The sequence below is a fragment of the Podarcis cretensis genome (assembly GCF_951804945.1).
Source record: "Podarcis cretensis genome assembly, chromosome: 5".
Classification (NCBI taxonomy): Eukaryota; Metazoa; Chordata; class Lepidosauria; order Squamata; family Lacertidae; genus Podarcis; species Podarcis cretensis.
Window position 1 is genome coordinate 41,479,452 of NC_137174.1, and position 24,207 is coordinate 41,503,658.

At 42.0% G+C, this 24,207-nt stretch overlaps 1 protein-coding gene across 2 annotated transcripts in view; it reads left to right on the plus strand.

Moving 5' to 3' along the window:
- TCERG1L (transcription elongation regulator 1 like) overlaps positions 1-24,207 on the plus strand; it is a 168,867-nt gene that overhangs the window by 26,688 nt on the left and 117,972 nt on the right. For both annotated transcript variants that reach the window (XM_079978432.1, XM_079978431.1), the window contains exon 4: positions 911-1,075. In XM_079978432.1, coding sequence (XP_079834558.1) covers positions 911-1,075 — 165 coding nt within the window. The remainder of the gene's footprint in view (positions 1-910; positions 1,076-24,207) is intronic.

Sequence of the window (24,207 nt, forward strand, 5' to 3'; positions counted from 1 at the left end):
CTTTATTGGCCGAGGGAGCTGGCGTACAGCTTCCGGGTCATGTGGCCAGCATGACTAAGCCGCTTCTGGCGAACCAGAGCAGTGCACAGAAATGCTGTTTACCTTCCCGCTGGAACAGTACCTATTTATCTACTTGCACTTTGATGTGCTTTCGAACTGCTACGTTGGCAGGAGCAGGGACCGAGCAACGGCAGCTCACCCCGTCACGGGGATTCGAACCGTCAACCTTCTGATCAGCAAGCCCTAGGCCCTGTGGTTTAACCCACAGTGCCACCCATGTCCCACCGTTTATATTTTCAGATGTACACCTAAATATGTAACATCTGGAAAAATTCACTGTTGTCAGCTGTTCAGTTGTTCTACTGGATGGTGAATTATTCTGATTTGTTTTTAGGGGGGTTTTTTTGTTAATTTTAATTGTAAACTTCCTCAAAGTCTTCTGATAAGCAATATGTTAATAGATTTTTTTTAAATAACAGATCATTTATTATAATAGATTTATTCATATTATGTAGAAAGCAAGGTGCAAAGATGTTGCATGCAGTTCCCACCTTTTCTTCCAAGGAGCTCAATAGATGAACAATGATTTCAATCTGAGTCTTCTATATTCAAACCAAACTCTATATCCACTGTTCAGCATCTGGTTACTGAACCACATATCTGATACATTGTGATGAAGATGTGGAAAACATGGCATTTAGGTTGTAAAGGTGTTCCATGGACTACAAAAGAGGGAATATCTTAACCATGTCAAAGAGATGGAGAAAGGAACAGCTTTGGTAGAATCTTTCCTTTGACTCCTCTGGGACTTTTGCAGGATTAGGTTGCTGAGTGCATGATTTTATGTGAATGTCAAAAAAATTTCAATGTTCAATGAATATAATGCAAATCATACTTGGTTTTCTCATAGGTGGGTGCCTTAAACAAGCTGGCAGTAACCAGACCATTGCATTTGCAGCAGCCATGGTGTCGGTAGATGCAGATGCCCCTCAGGGACCATCAACAAGTATTCAGCCATGTCGCGTGCTGACTTTGTCACCAATCAAAATACCAGTTTTGACATCACCTTTCCCAGGTATGAACCATTTCCCTTATTTATCATTGTTAAACATTTTTTTAAAAAATCTGTGGTTTGCAAATTGGTAGACCAAGACATACTACTAAATTGTAAAGTTCCTGGTTTAGGTTTCCAAAGTAATTGTGGTGGAAGATGGATACTGTAAAGAACATTGGAGCATTTCAACTTTGAAGTAGATCTTGACAGAATTTTTTCTTAGAAGCCAAAATTGTTCATGTGCAATGAATTAAGCTTTGACTTTCCATTTCTCCTATTCCTGATAATGGCCCCACATTTTGAACTCGCTTTGGGGGCATCCGTTTTGACATATCCATTTGTGCTCATTGTTTGCTTGAACTGTATGATCCTTCAGTGATTTCAAGAACGTTGGTGGTGTTTTGATGACATGTGACATAACATTGCTATTGGGGTGAGCATGGGGACAGTGCATATGAATGAGACAATGCACATGATGAGTTTAACTCAAAAGTTGTGTCTTTTGTATGGAGTGAGGGGCCAGAGCAATCTGCTCTGCATGTAGACAGTCCCAGGTTCAGCCTCTGACATCTCCAGGTAGGGTTGGGACAGAACACCTGCTTGAAACCCCAGGAGCAGCTGCCACACGGTGTTGACAATACTAGACTAGATGGACCAGGGTGTGACTTAACAAGAGGCAGCCTCTGCATGAAAGCTATAAAACATCAGCCTTGCAATCTGAATGACAGACACATTCCTTCTCTCTCTCTCCCTCTCCCTCTCATGCATTTATTACTTGAAATAAGCTCTCAGAATGACTTACAACAGTCAATACAAAATATCCTTATTTGGCCTATCACCCTCATTCCATGTTAACTAGTAAACATCTTCTGAGGACTTTCCAAGGGCAAATGAGCCGTTCTTTAATCAGTACAGGAAAAACAGCAGCCTCAAATCCTATCACGATTTCTGCCTCCATCCTTTTATGCAAGAGGCTCCTTCCATATCAATGGAGAAGCATTTCAGTGAGAAGCAGTTGTCATACTGGATGCATTTTTAATGTACAGCTATTATAGCATGTACTCCATGTGAACTACCTAAGGCTTGATAGAAGATTATCACAGCAGAAGAGCTCTTCCATTTAGATAACTGGCTTAGCTTTGCAATGATAAACATGTCAGGTTTCGACAGCAGTTGTTTTCCTCGGGAAAATAAGGCAGATAGGATATCAAATGGCATGTTAGGAGTGCCTAAGTAATAAAACCATTATCAATCATGCACAAGAAATTGCATTATTCATAGATATCCTCTCCTGCAGAATGCACAATAGGACTTAAAAAAAATGAAAACAGATACAGCTTGGATTGTGTAAACACCTCTGACATCAAGCACCTTGTTTCTTCCTGTCTTCTGGTTCACACTGCATCATTGGTGATCTTCTGTAAGAGATGGAAAACTACAGGTGTAGTGTAGGTTAAAGCCAGCTCTCTTGTCTACCTGGAGCATGGTGGCCCATTGAAAACTTACTTGAAGGCCAGATCCTGTAATACTAAGAGCTAATGGTCTAGGCCTGGGGTCCCCAAACTGTGATCTGAGCTTTGTTCAGGTGGTCTAGGATGTGTGTGTCAAAATACAATTAAAAATCACATAGCATCTAGCCTAGTGCATTAGACTTACTACAACATGCAAAATAAAATAATTAAGTAGTCTGCCAAGACTTTCATCAATTTTCACATGGTCCATGGGGAAAATAATTGGGGAACCACTATTGGAGGCCATTGGCAGGAGTTTGAAATGACTGTACATGTGGACTCTCTGCCAGTGACCAATTATTTAGTTGATAATGCTCAGTTAGGAGATCTGATCACTACAGTCCATATGGCTTTGATTAATGACCCAGATTGGCACCCTATCTTACTACGCCTCTTGGAACTGCAAAAGTCCACAGTGCAGCCCTGAAAAGGATATACCTGTCCACATCCCCGCCCCGAGTTTCCTTCCCAGAATTCCTATTTGGTGCTACAGGAAGGAACATGAATTATGGGAAGCTTCCTTGTGGGTATGCCTTCTGTTGCTAATTAGGTTACAACAGTTTCATAGAGCAGGAGGGAAATGCTAATTACTTAAGCTTGTAAATAAATCTTCCATAGCAAAGCAAACATGGGATACAACGATAGCTGTCTAATTAAACAATCAACTGAAAATCATGTTTCCAGGATGCACAATGGCAGCAAATAATTGTAAACTGAGGGTGAGTACATATGACTATTTACCCAGTGGTAATTTACCAAGATATGTTACCTGGTGAGGTGGTCACCTCCGTTGTAACCGCCTTCCTGGCAGTGAAGAGAATTTCAATATTATTATTATTATTATTATTATTATTTAAATTTGTATACCATCCTACACCCACAAGTCTCAGGGTGGTTCACAGGATAAAATCACAATATAAAAACACAAAATACATATGTCTCCTGTACATGATCAGAGATTGGGGGTGGGGGGAGCAACACCAATGTTGGGAAGGCAGCGCAACCTCACTGCATACCTGCATTCACATTCACCACAGCCATCTAGTCATGGAGAACTTAATGGTTAGATTATTGCAATGAGGTTTTTTTGTGGGGCTGCCCATGTTGATCTGGAGGCAGCTAGGTTGCTTGTGGGGGCAAACTACCACCAGCATATAACACCTGCCAATTTGCTACCCAGCCCAAGTTCAAGGTGTTGGTGTTAAGATATAAGTTCCGATATTGTGGCTGTTTTATTCCTTATGTACCCATTACGTCGCTATGGTCGGTGGGAGAGTCTCTTCTGTGAGTTCCAAAGATCTCAGAAGTCCATTCTGCAGTAACTCATAGCAGGGCTTTTAGTGTGACTGCTCCTGTTCTATGGAACAGCATTGTTTTTGAAAGATGACAGGCATCTTTGAAAGATGATCTGCACTTTCTGTAAACAGCTGAAGACATATTTGTTTCAACAAACTTTCCTAAGGGGGGGGCAAATAGGTCTTCACTATGAGTGTCCATTTGCTAGGGTTTTAGTTTTGCTTTAAATGCTATTTGTTGTTTTTGTGTTTTTAACTGTTTTTAATTATTTTATGTGTAAATTGCTTCAAGACAGTAGTTTAGAAGGCAATTAATAAATTAATTGTAATAACACTAAAACTGACAATAATAATAATTCACCAGAACCTTTGGAGTGTGTGCAGATAGGTTGAAATTTGAGGGAATCCTGAGTTCAAATGGATTAAGAAAGAGCGATACCTGGTAATAAGTAATATGTATGCATAATTTTGGCCCTGAAACAAATGTCTAATTGTGACTTAATGCTACTTCAGAGGAAGCTCTTCTTATAGTAAAATATATGGAGTACCCATTTTCTCCTGAAAAACACCTTAGTCATGATATTTTCCCATTGAACTGCACGGTTGACAAGATATTGAAGTTAAATTAAAGTTCCTTCCCTGAAAGGTAAAAAAAAAATGGTCAGTTGGTCAAAAAGTAGTACTCTGCTGTCAAGAACCAAATTACATTTCTGTTTTTCTACAGAACTTAATGATTGGGAAAACATCAAGGAAGCAAATAATCTAATATAGAGCTAATCCCATGTGTAAAGTATATTTTACAGCCAGTCTGCCTTTCAGTTAAAAAGATCAGTATGTCGACATTTATAAAGCATGACTTATTGCCCTCAACTCCTACCAAAATAAATCTTTGGAAGAAGAGTGCCATCTGTGAACCCCAGAGATTATTGTATTTTCATTATCCAGTTTGCAGAATAATATGATAATGAGCTCTCTTTTCATATTTGCTGTCCATAAACTTTAGAGAGGGCAATCTAATCATAATAGAAACAAACAAAATGGAACAATATAAGAACCTTTCATTTAACACTACCACCATCCTGTCTTTGCATAGCAGGTTAGATTCTGAGGAAACAGTGTTACAGGAGTATATTAAACAGTTAGGGGTTTGCTCTCCTGTAGTGCCTTGAAAGAAAACAATGTTTGATACATATATATTTGCTTGTTAGTTAATGGTACGACTCCATTGCACATCAAGGTGGTGGTGATGATGATAGCATTCCAATTGCAGTTGTTGGCAGCTAGACATGTATTAATCATTTTTGGATGTGGATGTGAAATCTCATTTGTAACGCAAAGCATATCCAGTCAGTTTAATTGGGCTTGGGTGAGCATTGCAACATCAATGTCATGGAAACAGATGCACATCTGTGTCAACAACTGGCACCAGGGGCTTCCTGCCTGCCTCTCTCTTGCTCAAATGGAGCATGTTATAATAGTTGATAATAATGTTATGCGGATACCTCTGGCAAAGGCTTTTGGGTCGAGGGGAGGAGGGAGGGTTACAAGGTAGTGAGTCCCCCAACCCTCTAGAGCTAATGGGGGGCTGCAGGGGACACCATTCTGTTGGAAGCTGCCCAGATTGGCTGGACCAACCCAGTCAGATGGGTGGGGTATAAGTAATACATCATTTGTTTGTGTTTGTGTTTGTTATGTTCTGCTAGTCTCTTGCTCTAATAGAATGGGAACATTAGATACCACTACCACTAATAATGTTGTTAGTAACAATTTTTGATTATTACTTGATGATGATACACCATCTCCACCCATCAAGAGGAGTGTCTGTGTTGAGGTCTTCAGGCAACCTGAAAGAGGAAGTTTGCAGTGCTGTTCAGACTGGGAGAGGGAGGAAGAGATAAAGGATGCTTTTATCTCCTCCAGCTTTTCTCTACCATACCATATCGTGTTAGAGAAGCACCAGCCCCACATCAGAACATTTTATAGCTGTATAAGCACAGAACTCGCAGTTCTTGAGAGTGAGAAAGGTATTCTTTCCCCAAAGTTTTCCCATTGTTATTAACTTCACAGAATTCAACCCCCTCCTGGCAAATTTTAACCTCTCATCCAGCTTCATAAGCTATCAAAGGCAAGAGTTTCATCTCTTTTTCCACATCTCCATTTTCTATTGGGGGGCATGTTTTCAGCAGACACCCTAATGTCCCATGTCTCAGCTGCTCTCGTCCATTGTCAACCATCAGGGCTTTGTGGATGGACAGATGGTCTATTTCTGTCACTGGCTGTTAGCCATGACGACTGAGTTCTACCTCCAGCTGTTGGATGTCTCTGAATCACAGGCTGAGAATCACAAACAGGGAGGGTGCTGTTGCACTCGGATCCTGCTTGCAGATTTCCTACAGGGATCTAGTTGGCTACTGTGAGAACAGACTGCTGGATTAGATGGGCCTTCGCCCTGATCCAGGAAGGTCATTAATATATCAACTCATACAGTTGGCCTGGTTTCTTTGGGAGCTGGGAAAATACTTTTGTTCTAATTCCTTTTGGACACTGACAGAGAATGGGAAGAGCAAGTGAAAAGAAATTGCTTCCCAAAATTGGGAAGGAACAGAAGAAAATGCTCAGATAAACTTACCGGTAAATAACAAGATCTAGATTTTAGAAATCAGCCAAAGAAGTAAGTTTTCTCCCATAAACTCTCCCTTATAGAACCAATATAATTACTGATGTAGTATAACAGGAGAGTTTTTCATCTCCAACAAGTTTCCCTCTCGAAATACATTAAAAGTTAGTCTTCACCTTTCATGATAGCCAAAGGCTGCTCCTCCATGGAATCACTGGGCTTACATGTGCTTAACCGGGTTTATGCATGCTTAACATGGAATCACTGGGCTTAGGCATGCTTTGGATTGTGGCCAATATCAATACAAATAGTATTTGTCATAATGTAATGTGTGAATTCATTTAGGGGCAGCCCAGAATCAATCACACATGCAAAAACTTAATCCAGTATTGGCTGCTTAAGGTTTGTTCTTTCTCCTGTTCCTCCCAGTAGTGAGATGCAGAACAGGCTACCTACGAACTATGGTTTGCAAATTAGAAGGCCAGTCTTGGGGACAAACATTCTGTCCTCCGTAACATCTCAAGAGAGCAGCCTGAATTGTTTTGGAAGTGGAAAGCTACAATTAATTTGGAAGGGGAAAGAGGGAAAAGGGAAATCGGTCGAAGGGAAAGTTTGCATGCATTTCCAGGGCTTTGTGTAGTATCTGTGATTTGCAAATTGCTTTGTCCATGAAACCCTTGGGAAGAATCTGTTGATGCTCCCATGGTGATTAACGGAGATAATAAATAAAGCAAGCAGGAGGCCCGGGGTGGCGCTGCATGTGAATCAATACAGAGGCAGCTTATTGTAAGGTCTATTTCTTTCTTTCTTTCTTTTTTGTCTAGCAAGGAAGCTTGAATTCTCCATCACTTTGACAGCAGTGCAGCTATATAGATTTCAAATTTTAGTTAGTGCTGAACTCAAAGGAATTGATGTGTGTATGTGTATGCATTTGGTGAACATTACATAAGTGTGCTTTTATTGCTATATTTAATGAATGTTTTATACCATTTTATGTAGACCTCTTAAACAAAATATAAATATAAGGCTCTCTCCCCCTTCCACAATTTTTCTCGCTAAGGTATACAATTCTTGAAAATGTACAATGCCATCCAAGTATGACTGGAACCACCACGAAATGGTTCCACCCACACCTAACTCAGACAGCTGCTGTAGAAGGATACCATGGCTGATGGTACTGAAAGCTGCTGAGAGCTCAGGGAGAACTAACATTTCCCCTGACTCTCTCCCCACATAGGTCATCATACAGGGTGACCAAAGCAGTTTCCTTGCCAAAACTGGGCCTAAACCCCAATTGAAATAGATCTAGAAATCAGGAATTTTGCACAAGAAGGGGTGAATGGCAACTGGCCGGTAATTACTTAAATTTTCTGAATCCAGGGAGGGTTTCTTGAGAAATGGTTTTAGCACGGCCTCTTTCAAGCAGCAGGGACCACCCCTCCTCACGAGGAGGAAATAGAGGACAAAACAGAGGTCAGCCCAAGTCACTGTCAGACCAAGCTAAGGAAAGAGGCATGCAGGCATGCAGGGCTGCTGCCACCTCACCTCTTTACCCAGCTCAGCTGGCAGCAGCCATGGCATGCAGAACAGCCCAAATGAGAGCCGGAGCCGCCCGAGTCCCCCAAAACTGGACATTTCCTTTAAAATGTAAAAATCCAGCCAGATGGGCATGCTGCCCCCCCCCAAAAGAGGATACGTTTGGGTTTTCCCAGATGTATGGCAACCCTAGGCATTAATCACCTCCCTGGCCCAGCCAGCTGTCCCCTTCCTACTACTTTTTATCAACCAAGAAGGCCAAGGATCCAGAGCACACATGGTTTCCCTGGTAGATCCAAAAACCTTGTTGACATCCGCAAGCCTTACTAACTGAAATTCATTCAACATAATAGGACTAGACAGCGCTCTGGACACCTCTTGAGTTTCATCTTCTGTAACAATGGAGTCAAGGTCCCAGCAGATGTAAATAATGTTATCCTCAAAATGCTTTGCAAACAAGTCATAGTGAGCTACCGTTGGCTCTATCACCTCCAGGCTAGACTATAAATGTCCATTCCTCCTTCCTTTTTATTTTAGTTAATTATATCCGTATTTCTAGGTCACTTTTCTGCCCAAGGGCCTCTACAATGCTCTTGGAATCAAAACAAGCCACACCCAAAGAAGGATACAACACAATACCGCATTCGTGCTGAACAGCACAAGTATTGCAGCTTCCCTGCTCTCGTCATTACTTTGTAGGTCTGTAGTCAGGGGCTGCTCTTTTTAATAACTATATGGTGTGTAGCTCAGTGCTCTGCATGCAAAAGGACCTGGGTTCAATTTATGGTGTCTCTTAAATCTTGGAAAGCTGCTGCCTGATGAAAGTATAGACCAGGGATAGCCAATGCGACTACAGCTTACCATTGGCCATTCTGGTTGGCGGCAGATGAACACTGCAATTGTCTAAGAACATCTGGAATACATCACTTTGGTTTCCCTTGGTGTAGATAATACTGAGCCAGTGTTTCAGGTACTTTATAAATAATAATTGTTATGTAGCACATATTAATGCATAGGTGTTTAATTCAACATGATAGCGGTAGGCAGCAATACCACCATAGTGAGCAAAAGTGGAACTGGGGCAGTGAGCTCAGGCTGCAGTTGATATGAGCTCCAGAGAATGCTTCAGAAACAGGTTTAGTGGTTAGATCCAAGTCTCAAAGCAGTTGGGTCTTGGCCAGTACAGATCTTTTCAAATTACTGCCTATACACCTGCACCGTACTTTACATTTCAAATAAGAGCAAACCCATGTTATAGGTACTGCGCTCATAAGATTATGTGATGCCACACTTTATAAAACAATTATTACCTTTATTTATCTTGCATTGTAGATTTAGCAGGTGATGATTTTGCATATCAGATGGTATTTACAATGCCATGATTGTTCCCATTTTAATTTAGAAGGATTGATGTTGCATGTCTTGTTTGTCGTCTCTGTGTCTCTTTTTAGCTGCTCTGGAATTTTTACTTATTCATTTGTTTACCTATTCATAAAGTAGGCAAAAGGGTGAAATGTGCCATGGAAGCAGGGTTTTCTCATAGAGATCTGACTATAGAATTACTATAATAAGAAAGAGGCAACTCTTCAGTGCATCTGCCTATTATAAAATATGCTCTCCTCTAGAAAGCAAAAAAGAAGGGGATTTATTTGCTTATTATTGACCTACATAGAACTTTCAGAGTTTTTTAAACATAAATTTCAGCTGCATTCCTAGCCCTGCTTACCTGAGAGTAAGCCATATTAAATTCAGCACAATGTACGGTAGTTAGGATGGTGCTGTGAAACTGAGATGAGTTTAAGGGTCTAAAATACACAAGCTTTAGAATTTGATTCGCATTTTGGGAACAAAGGACACCTGGAATAGAAATCCATTGTTATACATTTTATATGTGCTTCATCAGGCTAGCCAAAGGATAACTCTACCTGTTACAAAGAAGAACTGTGGCATTTATTGTCATATACCCTCCTACAATTCACCAATTTCTGGAATAAGAAAGGTAAAATACGGCATGGTTGTTATGGACTCTTGTATTGTAAATTAGCAGCCAGTACAAATATTAAAAAGGCACCATCTGCCATATAAACCATTTGCCACCTGTTCTCTTGCTTTCAGACTTATTTAATGGTTTAAATTTTATGTCGTAGCTTGCCACCGAACAGCTGGGAAGTGACTAAGTATTTTTCCTATCAGTAACTTAACGGCCAAACAACACTACATGTTCAAAAATGCTTCCTAATGCCAGGGATGTTGCCACATGGACTTTCATGCACTTGTCAGCTTGCCTCATTAGCAAATTCTGCTGACAGTAAAACAGGATTTTAATAGCAACCATTATCCAAGTATTATTGGTGGCTGTGTTCTGGGAGAAATGTTCCTCCTCTGCAATAAACAAAGCCAAAGCCCCTTTCAAATTGGTCATAATACTTATGACCATCTCGATAAGTGGCAGATACAAAATGGTGTCACTGGTTTTATTGCCAGTATATAAGATAGCTGGAAATTCTCCTCCTTCACTTTGCTTGCGGAATGAATCTTTGTCCATGTTTAATCCACCTGTTGCTGACCACTAGGAGAACTGCTATTCAAGCATGGAGAATAGGCTAGTCATTTGAGAGCCAGCATGGTGTAATAGTTTGAGTACCAGACTTGGACCTGGGAAACCGAGGTTCAAATTCCCACTTAGCCATCCCCACCAGGGAAGATGGGGTGAGTGAAGCTCTACATTGGGAACAAGGGGGGAATAATGATTTGTTTTCATTACAAGCAGGGGAATCAGATGAACTTTACCCTATGGTAGAAGTGGGACTCAAAGGCCATTGTGATGGGGAATGGGGCCCACTCTGAATCACGCCAGGCAGGGGCAGGGGCCCTAGAGGGCAGCGTGCACCATTTTTTCCCGAGGGGTGGGAGGAGAATAGCACTGCCTCCTATTCGCTGAGAGGCTGCTGTGAATTCTGCTGCCTGAGGTGGTCTCCTCACCTTGTCTCATGGGTGGGCCGTGCTTGGCCCTTGATCTGAAAATAGATTCACCACCTTAGCCCCAGGAGTAAATTTCATTGAATTTAAGAGGACATGTTTTTGAAAAGACGTGCATATGGTTCAACTCATAAGTCTTCCCCTCAAATATTTCTAATAATTCAATAATGACAAATGTTGATCATTTGTGGCTAATTTGCTAATAGATGAAGAGGAAAAATCCAGCAGTTCATTTATTCGTGGCAGGTTATTTGCCCAGCATTAGTGCAATGTAATGGAGCAAGCAAATGAATGTTTATAGTTATTGAGTGATAATTTCCGTCTCAACATAAAATTGGAATAAGTGTCTTTCAAATTAATATCTGTTATAATATGTACAATTGGCGTTCCTTTAGACTGCTTGTACACTTCTGTCACAAAACTAGCTTTTGTCTGTGAATGAAAAAGAACACATTCAAAACCTCCAGCACACAACCGGTTTAGGAATGCAGCCTTTATCCTTTTGAAGTTGAAAAGGATTTCAGCTTCAGCCTTCCCTTTGGTGAAAAGAACTGGAAGAGCTTGCTCGAAGTCGTTTTTCATCTATATTATACAAAGTGACTTCAATCCAAGTTCTTTGGCTTAACTGGACAGTGGATCAAGCTCTTTGAGGGTTTAGAATGCTGCCATACACCAAATCCAGCCAGAAGTCTAACTAGCTCATCATTGGTAGGCTAGCTTTTCATGGAAAGTTCCCTAGTAGTCCTAACAACTTTCAAAAGCAGCACGGTAAGGCAACTGAATAAAAGAATGTGACTTCCTCACTTTGACCAATGGATCCCCATGAATCATCAAGTGCTTTGGCACCTCAGTGGAATAGCTCTTAGAACAGAGTGGATAGCAGAAACAGTGCTACACAGAGCAGACTTCAGGGGACCATATTTCATTGATATGACTATCCTCAATGCAAAATACCTATATTTATTTTATGTATTTATTATAAAGGTTTATAGCCCACCCTACATCATATAATCCCAGGGTAGGGTATAGAAAGAGGTAATCTGACAATTTTAAACATAGTCTAAAAATATCTATTAAAACTGCACTTGAAAAATCCCTTGAATTACAACTTTAAAAAGAGGAAAAGGAAACTGCTACAGAAGGTGGAGAGCTACTCCTTTCATATCCCCCCTCCTCCAAAGGTCTGAGCAACCTATAGAAGAAGGAAAACTCTGGTCCTAAACCTCCAATGCTTTTCAGGGTATCTTTGGGAGAAAGAAAAGCTAAGGAGTAAATCCCACACAAATCCAGAGTGGAGTCCCTAACATGGTTGGATGGCACTTTGTATGCTGACAACTCCTGCAGCCAAGCTGGTGCCAAATGCATTACTCTGCTTTCCTTTGGACCACATCAGTGGGGCAAAGAGGAGGGTCATCTGGGCAGCTTAGGACCTCCATACACACTGCCCAGGCTTGCACCCAGGGAGGTCACTTTGGTGCCGCTAATGCAGCAGTTTGACTTCACCCCTAGAGGTGCACGCCATTTTCTCTCAAGACAGATGCCAACCAACCAATAAGACTTATTGAACTCAATGGAGTTTAGTTCTGAGTAGGCACAAATAGGCATGCTCCTGTTAATAATGTGCTGGGCCATTTGTCCGCCTAGCTCAGTGTTCTCCGTGGTATCAGGCAAAGGTCTTTGTCAGTTCTAAAAAACTTTCATTAGAGTTGTTGGGACTGAATCTAGAACTTTATATGTACAAGGCATAAAACATACTCTACTTTGAGATGGGCAGAGCCAGGAATGCCAACTTGGTTCCACAACTGTGGGTGCCCGACCCCTTCATGGGGATTTTTCTGTGTGCTTGGGCACCCAGGGCATTGGCACCTATGGGCAGAGCAATCCTAAGTTGCTAAGTTGTGTCAGGGCAGAACATAGGGCAGTGTTGTTGTTTTTTGAGGAACCCATATCAGGTCTCTCTCTGAAAGCAGGAGTAGCAGAGGATTCAGTGGTTTATGGCCAATTCAACTCCATTTTGGGCAACCTCCCTCCATCAGTGATGCTTCTTTCAGCTGTGAGAGGCTGTCAGAAAAGGATGTATGCTTCACTCTAAGCCCATCCCTGCCATCATGTGGGGAGTGGAGTAGAACCACACCTTTTGTTTTACTTGTAACGTGAAGTAAGGCTAAGTGGGGCTTGAGGTCTCTTAAGCCTTGAGAGCCAGTGTGGTGTAGTGGTTAAGAGTGGTAGTCTCGTAATCTGGTGAACCGGGTTCGCGTCTCCACTCCTCAACATGCAGCTGCTGGGTGACCTTGGGCTAGTCACACTTCTTTGAAGTCTCTCAGCCTCACTTACCTCACAGAGTGTTTGTTGTGGGAGAGGAAGGGAAAGGAGAATGTTAGCCGCTTTGAGACTCCTTCGGGTAGTGATAAAGCGGGATATCAAATCCAAACTTCTTCTTCTTCCTCCTCCTCCTCCGTCTCCGTCTCCTCCTCCTCCTCCTCCTCCTCCTCCTCCTCCTCTTCTTCTTCTTCTTCATGGTAGGCCAATCTGATGGAGTTTACCTTGTGATTCAAGGACCTGCCACCCACTTGAGAATAAGACACATGGTTAATGGGCTAAAAAAGGCCACAACTTTATTGATTACAGCATGTGAGAGGTATTGGCTTAGGCACTGGATAATGCACTGCAGCCACATTTGGGCGGCAAAACCCCACCCCCAAGCCTCAACCTGACTGGTTGGCTGCCCAGGGGTGTGATGCAGCAGCTGGGATAGCTGGGCAGGGGGCAAAATGCCCCTGCCAATGTGGGAAATGGCACCCACTCACAACCCCTCCCCTCTGTAAGGAGGAGAGGCTTTGTATCATTGGAAGGTCATTTCAGATGTTATTCTTTTCAAGAAAAAAATGGGGAGGTTGCCACACAACCGCTGTTTTATACAATCTCCAGGTACAAAGTCTGGTTGTATTTCCCCCTCTGAAAATGAGCTTCACATGTCTCAGGAGCTACAGAATGTATTGTTTATTTCCAGAATCTCAGCATAGTTTACTCTTTGCAGATTGATGACCTTAGGCTGCAGCTATAGCAATCTTAGGAGACTAGGACATGATCGGAGATGCACTCTTCGACTCACTCCATCTCTTTCCAGTGGTGCTTATTGTTGATAAAGTGTTGGTTTCTGCACATGAAATATAATGGCCCAAAACACCCATGTCAGCAAATAGTAGATGTTAAGCCCATTTTCTACAATAAAAAAAGGAAGAAATGTCCTGTGAAATGGCTGATAGGTAATATACGGGGATGCTTTTTGTCCACAGGTCATTGAGACAGTTGAAATCACAAAGGCTAACACAAATGAAATGACAATGGGGAAAATATTTTCTGGGGAAAGATAGACAAAGAGCACAAAAATTGAAGTCTGTTCAAGGTCAAATAGTCCAGGCATCAGGTAAGGCCCTTCTGGTTGTGCTACAGTTAATGGAGGTTTGATTGGCAAGCCTTTTCTGTAGTGACATCATTTATGTGGAAACACCACAACCTGCTTCTGAACTTAGGCAGACACTGACAGTATTCTGGTGACGGATTGATTGATTGTGTGCATTTAGATCTCTAAGGAGCTCAAGGTGGTATACATAGTTCTCTCCCTTCCCGTTTTATCCTTACAACAACCTTGTGAGGTGGGTTAGGCTGAGAGTGAGTGACTAGCCCAAGGTCACCCAGTGAGCTTCTTGGTGAAGGAGTGGGGATGGGGACCCTGGTCTACCTCTGTATTACACTGGCTCCCTTATTGATCAGTTCACTAAGCAGTAGTATCTAAAAGAGAAGTAACCAAGTTGGTGGTGGTGGAGAAAAGTCTGTTTTTGAAACAAAACAATTAAACCTGCACATACAGGACTTTCATTTTTCCTTTCACATAGAGTGAGAGGCGGGTTGTTTTTAGCACTTTGAGATTTTATTATATTATTCTTAAGAAATTGATTTCTGCGGGGTGGCGGATGATTAAATTCCTTGTGAAATATTCATTTTCGGATAAAAAAACATGCTGACGTTTTCATTTTTATGGGTTTTGAGTTTTTATAGGTTCTGCTTGTAAAACCTAAGCCTATGGTGTTAAATGTGGTGTACATGTCTACTTGGAAGGAAGTCTCATTGTTTTCAGTTTGGCTTATGCCCAGGTAAATGTGTACAGGATTGCAGCCTTCATGCTTTTCAGCATCATTTAAATACTCCCATTTACTCTGTCAGTTTCCTATATTGCTTTTTGGAAGGGTTAGAGAAGCAGAAATAATATATGATTACTGAGTGTGGTCTCCACCAACATTATCACATTTGCCAGGAATTAAGAGCTCCCACTTTGAATTACTGTCTCCTGGATCTATTTCCAGGCGGCAATTTTTACAATTATTCCCCATTAATTTGGAATTACTGTGTTTTCCCCTAACAAACGCCACTGCATTTAATTATTTCAACTGCTTTTCCCTATACATTACTAATTCAATGACCCATTGCCCTCATTGCTGAGTGAAGACAACATACAATAATTGGAATTAACTTGGACACATTTTATTAAGAGTCTGCATGGGGTATTCAACTTAACTTGTTAATGCCTGAACTCCCAACACACTGCTGTAACATGAAGCTGGCCTATACTTAGTCAGACCACTGGCCTGTCTACCTCAGTACTGTCTGCATTGATCTTGCAGTAGCAGTACAGGATTTTAGGCAAAGGACATTCCCAGACCTACCAGGAGATGCTGAGAATTGAACTTGGGACCTTCTGCATACAAATAAGATTATTGTCACTAAGCTACAGTTGCTATGAGCTGCTGCAAGAAAGGCTGCCTGTCTACAAGCACTATGACAGGGATGAGGGTGGGGCAGGATAGCAGCACGGTGGCAGTGCCTGAAGTCCCAGAGAGCCACTGTTGGTCAGTGCAGATAATACTGAGCTAAGTGGGACAATTTATAGGACTATGTACATGTACAAGGTAACTCCCTATGTTTCTATCATGGTGGACCTCCAGACATTTTTGGTCTGAAGATCCTCATGTGTCCCATCTTTGTTCTATGGGTAACTCCACTCTGACTTGGAGCTGCATAGTGAATGTTACCTCCTAGTCACACCACTGCAGGGGGTTCTCAAGACACCCCACTTCTGGGCTGAGGACACCCTGCCACCTGTGAAGAAAATATCCCAGGGTTCTTAGAAGTCATCCATTTCTTCTTCCCCAGTTTGCACTGGTTTTCCCAGTGGTAACAATGATTCGTACGATAAACAAAATATACAAATGCTCTTTCTGGTGCATTGGAATATCAAAGGAGGACTTCTACTCAGTTTCAAGTGTGAGTGTCCAAATCCAATCCATTTCCCCATTTTGAAAAGTATGTAGTCTGGTCTGCTGGGGGGGGGGACCATTTATGCCAGCAAGCACATCACCAGGACTTTCAAGGCGGTGGAAGTAACAGTAGTTAGTCTTTAATGGTAATAATTTGCTTGGAGGCTGAATTCACCATCTGAACGGGAACTGACTTCTTCCTTCAGTTCTTCCTCCATTACAGAGATGGGAGTCCTCCAGTGCCTGGTCTGTGTCACATGGATTTATTCACTCTACAGAATTATTATTGTGGCTTCGCGCTAGCATTGCCTCTTAAGAATAACATCACAGCAAGTGGGATGACAAAACTGGTCCTATCCAGCACCTATAAAAGCAGCACCTACAGCGTGACTTCTTCTCCCCCTCCCTTTTTAATGAAAGATGGGTATATATCTCGTAAATAAAATATAAATAAATAAATGTGCAATTAGCAAAAACACTGTCCTCTATATCTAGGGGGTGGGTCTTAACTAGATTTGTCCTGAGGACCAACCCCCGCATGGTCCACATGCACACACACAGGATACCCCAGAACCTCAGATGATCAACTAAGGGGGGGGGAATTATCATCTTTCCCTTCATCAAATCATCTCTCCCCTCATCAGTCTGATGATTGTGAAGCAGAACTGTGCATTCCCATCAGGGTTCTGGGCTCCATCCACCTCAGTGCTATGTTTGGTCCCCCCCCCCACACTTTTTTTCCTCTGCTACTGCCCAACTCGGAGAGGTAGGGATGTGTGTTTGTGTGTATGTGTGTAAAGTTTGCTGGGTGGTCAGTTCAGGCTCCTAAACTGGTGTTTGTCCCCCCCCAAAATAAATGTTAAAACTGTGCACTTATGACCTATTTGTGGACAGACAATTGGGGAGACCACTTCATCACATTTCTCTAGGGGGAGGAGAAATTCCCCAGTAGTTTATCAGGAGTGGAGCTCACCACTAGCAGTGACAGTAAATGCTGCATATAAAATGTTGCGTACAATGTATTAATATTAGTGGAGCTACTGGAGAAGATTGCATGATAAAAATAGATACCAGAGATGAGAACAAGATTTAAGTTCCCCTTCTTCCAGCTAACAAAAAGAATGAGCATATGTTAGCAACTTATTGGCACTGTAGGAAAGTTAATTAAATGTTTTATATGGTAGTTACTGAATTGAAAACTATTTGAATTATCTCATTCAGGCTAAGTACCATTTACAGGCGAGGGACGCAGGTGGTGCTGTGGGTTAAACCACAGAGCCTAGGACTTGCCGATCAGAAGGTCGGCGGTTTCGAATCCCTGCAACGGGGTGAGCTCCCGTTGCTCGGTCCCAGCTCCTGCCAACCTAGCAGTTTGAAAGCACATCAAAGTGCAAGTAGATAAATAGGTACCGCTCTAGCGGGAAGGTAAATGGAGTTTCAATGCGCTGCTCTGGTTCACCAGAAGTGGCTTAGTCCTGCTGGCCACATGACCCGGAAGCTGTACGCCGGCTCCCTCAGCCAATAAAGTGAGATGAGCGCCGCAACCCTAGAGTCGGTCACGACTGGACCTAATGGTCAGGGGTCGCTTTACCTTTACCTTTACCATTTACATTAGAAATGTCTAGGAATCCAGAACCTGTTTGTTCTTTAGCAGACTGAGGAAAGCTACATAAGAAGCATTGCCTTACAGTTCGGGTGCAACGAAAACCGGTTAGCACAAAATTGTGAAATAGAAATGGTAGTTCAGAAACAACTGTTCCTCAACAGGGTATATTAGCTTAAAACATACTACTGATAATTTGTAGAATTAGCGACACCAGGTATCTGAAGTCCAGTGCATATTTGAAAAAAATATGTATGTGGACTAAAATGCTAAGGTATTTTAATCTACCCAGGCTTTGGCCTGCATACATGTGGGCAGCCCGTGCATGGTTTTAAGTGCTAAAATGATGTGCTGGACATGGTCTGTCCCCACTGAAAGCCTCACCAAAATGTTTTGCACCAGCTGGAGCATCTGGACAAAGTCCAAAGATAGCCCCAAGTAGAATGTATTCCAAATAATCAAGTCTTGAAGAAAAGTATATCAAAATACAATGGTTTCCAGATGCTATAGTTTCAGTGGTATGCAAACTACTGTGGAATATATCATGCCAAAGAATATTTATCCCCTTCAGGCATTGCACATCCATGATACTCCAGCTGCCACACACCCACACATTCCAGATTTTTTCCAGGACCTTTTTCTGATGTTCTAAAAGCTGCCATTTTCTCATGCCCCCTCTTCCCTTGCTCTGCCTCTGGTTGATCCCCCAGCTGAGCCTAGGGCAGCAGTTAGACTTCCTGCCCTGTCGATTCCAAGTCAAGAGAAACAAATAAGCGGAGAAGTAAAATTAAGCTCCCAGACATTATTATTTTCCCATCTCACATAATTTTTAAATTTGTGTATCCAGGGTTTTGAAGGGTTGGCTGAAGTTTTTCAGATTTGTGGATTCCTATTTCAGATATAGCACCACACGTCCATCATTATATGCAAATTATATTAATGAGTTGCAAATGTGATATGCAAACCAGAGTGGATCTCCATGCATGGTGTGTATTCCTGCTGTGTTCGTGATGTACTAAGTGAGAAATTCAAAATTCATTCTTTTTCATCAAGCACCATGCTTCCTCCTGTTATTAGATCCCCAGTGCAAAAAGTTCAAATGGGTTAAACGTTGACTTGGAAAAACAGGTGAAATGATATCTGGGTTGTTGTTGTTGTTTTCCCCTCATAAAAATATATGGTGTAATGTTCTTTAATGCATTAGAAGCAGCAGTGCTTAAAAGCAAATTCCATAGAGCTTTGACACTTCTTCCCTGGAAATATGTATGAATCACTGAGAGAGAAACACATCTCTCTGGCCATCGTTCTGCCTTTTTAGATTGATCAGACACAACTCATTTCCTTTTTACCGAGGGGTGAAAGATAGTAATGCCCTGATGATGCAACACATAAAAGAGAATTAAAAGTATATCACCTGGAAAACATTATCTTCCAAGGCATTCCTTCTGGAAATATAAAAATATTCACAGCAGGCCATTCTACTTCAGCATTTGTGAAATGCAAGAAGACAGGTCAGACCAGAATATGTGTTGAATGCTTTGGTGTAGATGTGCTGTGGGGCATCTGTAGCTTGCCAGAATGTGTTTTATCAAGCCTAGGAAAAGCAGGTTCATAGCACATGGTGTAGGACATGTGCATGTATCCATGGTAATTACAGACATTCAAGCATGCTTCATTTGCAGAAAGGTTCTTCACTGCATTAACAGACAATATTCAGCTTGCTTTCTACCCATAAACTTATTCCTACACTCAGATTATAATACGTCAGCACATACACCCCACACGAGTGACTATACCGAGCAGAAGGAGTTTAAAATAATAACTGCATAAGTAGGTTGTGTGTTGTTTTCCAATTGTAGGAACAAAAAGCAGGCCGGCATCTTTCTCTCTAAAATAATGCAGTACTTCTGAAAAGCTGTAAGTGCAAAGTGCATGGCACCAGATTTATATCCTTTTGCAGACTGGCAAAATAAACCAGAGTTAGTGATGTGCTGGTTAAACACACAGGCCACGAACCAGTGTTCCATGCACATAGCTTCACAGTAAGCAAGTTCAGGATTCTTAGCGTTCATCTGGATGGCTCCAGGTGAGTTTTGCTATTTATGTCTCATGTGCATAAAAGTATGCTTGGCCTTTTCTGTATCTGGAGGCTTGTTTCCTGCATCCTGCAACAGTTTATTTGGGGGTTGTGGGAGTAATTCCAGTGCAAAATCTTCATGCACACATGAATACACATGGAGGAATACAGGATAAAATGTCACCTTGGCACAAAATGTCATTCTTAAAAAATGTGTTCAGTATTGGAGGAGGGAGCAGGAATTGGCTCATGGATCGTATTGGCGAAATCCACACTGGCATTGTATTCTGCCATAATGGTTTTGCACAGAATCTTTCACAGATTCTCTGATTCTGCCTCCTGTATCGTAAACATTGTTAACTTGAAAAATGTCCATTACTATAAGGAAAAGTAGGCATGTTTGTAGACATTGTAGACATGGCCTGTATTTTGCAGGGAGTTCTGGAAGGATGGGTGACATCCAACTAAGTCATACTCAGGGTAGACCAAATAAAAACAATTTACATTGGTCCACAGATTTAAATGGATCTACTCTTATGACCAATGTTGCATATCACCCAATGATGAATCATGTTGCTGGATCACAACTCGCATCAGCCCTGCCACTTTCAAAGGAAGGGGATAGTGCTTGGATGACCTGGAATTGAACAACTGTGGAGGTTTTGGATTAGCTTGTAATCAGAGGTGGTTCAATAAACAGGCCCAGAGGTGCTTGCAGAGACAAATACCTCTGCTTGACTTCTGTGGGCATAATTAGGGCAGACACCATAACCTGCCTTAAGTGGGAAACCATCCCTGACTTGCTTATCTTCGAGGCCAGGATCAGGAAGCGGTTGGCTCCAGTGTGGCACTTGCATGCTTTTGCTTCCACCTGGGACCATAGAGCTGAACTTCACTGCCCACCACCTCTGGCCTGTCCATTTCCACCAGGGATGATGGAAGCTGTATGATGGCACTGGAGCAGCATCTGTTTTCAAAGAAGGATGGGGAAAGGGAAAGGTGGCATTCTGGACCCACTGCTCGAGCCCATTGCAACTGTGTCCTGGCCCCCAATTCAAGCTTCTCCCATTGAAGCGACAGATAGACTGGTGAGTGTGCGGGTAACAGGAATCAGGCACCGGTGAGCAGTCTTTGACCACTGAAATTCCCCTCCACCTTCATTTTTGAGGCAAGCAGCTTTCTGCCTGCCTATTCTTCTTGTTCAGGACTCAGGCATCTTGAACTGGGGGACTTGGAGCTGCAACCCTCCCTCCCATTTCGAAATTCATCATTGTCGCTACTCAGAACTCTGGTAACTGGCTTTTATATCTACGGACAATTATGTGTGGTTTTTGTAAACACTGAGAGCTCATGTCAAGGAGATATGCCAGTATAGTATGGCACAGGCTCTGCAGGGCTTGTGAATATTTATTACACATACTGAGCTTGATTCAAGTGCCTTTTCATGTTGGAATGAATCTGCTCCAGAGACCTGAGGGTCTGGAAGGGCTCTGAACCCCATTCCCCAGAGTATAAGTCATCAAGTCTCTCTAACTAGAAAGATTAATTTTTGCCTTTATAAGACGACATCATATCTCAAAAGTTAAATCAGAAATGATAACTACATGCCAGCTTCTTCTGCCTGCTGAAATTCATTTTTAGCGGTGTTAAAATGTAGAGGAAAGCTAGGCAGCTTTTGGATAGTGCATTCCCTAAATTCTCCGGCTTTCTTTCGCTGGTTGCTGAAATCATTTTTATTGTGGCAGGTTTTTGTCTACTGAGTACTTGGTCGTTTATGTAAAGGTTAGGTTTTATCTGATGTTATTTATATTTTGATGAAATTTTATGCCAACTTTTAACATTTGCTTTTATTCATATGTTTTGATGAATAGTTCAGTGTTGTCTGTAAACCACTGTGGTTTTCTTTCCAATAGTAAGTGGTATATACACTTTATTAAATAACATAACTCTTAAATTGTTGTAAACTGTCTTGAGTTAGCAGAGGCAGTAGAAAGGTGGGACTTAAAAACTCTATATCATACAAATAAAGGCCTACAGTTTCAGTTCTTTGGGAAATACTTTGGCTTTTTATTTTGATGGTTGTTGGAGAATGTGTTTTATAGGTGTAACCAAACTGTTGCCCTCCAGATGTTGTTGGACTACAACTCGCATGATCCCCAGCTAGAATGGCCACTGTTTATTGGAATTCTAGGGCAGCAACATCTGGAAGGCACCATGTTTACTAGCGTTGTGAGCTGTTAATTAATACAGAGTACATTTAACCTGTTTTATTAATATTAATTGACGTTTATGCAAACTGTGCCACCTTGCTACTTTGTCCTGACTCAATACTGGAGATGGATGAATACATAGGTGAAGTGCAATTATGTGCATGTTTACTTGGAATGAAATGCCACTGTGCTCAATGGGGCTTGCTACCTGGAAGATGTGTATAGGATTGTGGCCTCAGTTTGAATAAAAATATTTTAAATCCATTTTAATTCAACAGCAGCCTGATCCTGCCAGCTGCTCTGATGGAAGGTAAGGCTGCAATCGTTCACAGACTGGCTTTCATAAATCCCACTTGAAGCAAATGGGAGTTAGGCAATCTAAGTGTGCACGATTGTAACCAATGTTTTCCCCCCCTTTTTCAGAAGTACGCACCACTAATTTCAGTGGAACCTAAAGTGGGTTTAAGATGTCAGGTTTATTTAGGGTTTGGGGTATGGAGGAGTCAGTGACTGTGTTTGTGTTGTGTTAAGATGGCTTTGGAACTTAATCTATTCCGGAAGACCGTTCTTAAACCAAAACCATTCTTAAACCGAGGCACGCTTTCCCTAATGAGGCCTCCCGCTACCAGTGCCCTTCCACCACTCGGATTCCGTTCTTAGACTGAGGTAAAGTTCTCAAACCGGGACACTATTCCCAGTTTTGCAGAGTTTGTAAACCGAATTGTTCTTAAACTGAGGTACCACTGTACTGTGGATTGGGTACTGGGTCATGATGGGGATATGATGCAGTATCCAGCAAAAGGTATCTAACCACCACAGAGTTAGTTATGTCAGTGAAAATTTGAGCACTAAAGATACAGTGAAATGCATTTTCAATGAGACTGAAAGTGATGTACAACCTATTAGGATAATTTCACCCTAGCTGCAAGGTGTGATTATGCTGTCGTCGCCATCATCATCATTGGATTGCATTTGGTTGGTTCCTTCTGCAAACAGAAGGAGTCTTTACATTAACAGAAGAGCTTTTGACTTAGCAGCAACTTCCACTAATGGAAGAGGAGTGGAGGTGATTTCCCCTGGAGCCCCCAACACCAATTTCCACACTGTTCTGGAAGGTCATCCAACCCTCTGGAGCAAATTTTCATCAAATGCCAAAAGCATTCTTCTCATTTCAGTAAATGTCCATGGAACACTGTAAGGAGGTGAGAATGTTTGCCATACCAACCCCTGCCCTAGCCAATTAACGAGTGCTCTAAAAAGGGAGGCGGAAGACTCACACTGTGCATCATGCAGACTTTGTTCTGTCAATGACCTCCTTTAAGCTGGCGGAGCACTTGAAAACTGTGGTTCATAAAGGCGACCCAGAACTGTATCCAACATGAGCCCTCCTCGTCTCTTGTCAGTTTTCAAGTGTTTGCCGGTTTAGAGAAGATACATTATGCTTCTGACTGATTAGGATCCCTCATGAGACCTGTCCAGGAAGCAGCCTAGTTCTGGTTGTTTGAGCCCTCCATGTCTGCTATCTTCAATCTCCATGCAGAGTAGATGCATGAAAAGGGCTTCTTTGTGCACGTGGCTGTATGTATGAAGGCTCTTTCACACATTCTGAAATCCTGTACATGTGTAAGGCCCCTTTCACATGTTCACTGAAGTTTGGGCTCAGCAGGCATGATCTTGGTCCACCTTCACTCATTCATCATATGCATGGAGAGAAACAGTGACCCAAACTTAAGTTGTCTACATTTTCCCTCAGTGACTTCATCACACTGACTATGGAACCTCTGACTGGCTGGCATCATTCCAACAGAGAGAAGAAAAGCCCCTGAAACAACAATATGTCAGCAAAACATCTGTGAACAGTGCTGAAACCAGTGATTGTCTAAGGACTATTTCTGCACCCATGAAAACATGCTATTTGCTTTCCTAAATGTTTGAAGGTGAACATTCAGCACAGTTCTACTGTTTTCATAATTATATCATTTTCCAGTTTACATGGATATTGTACCCATG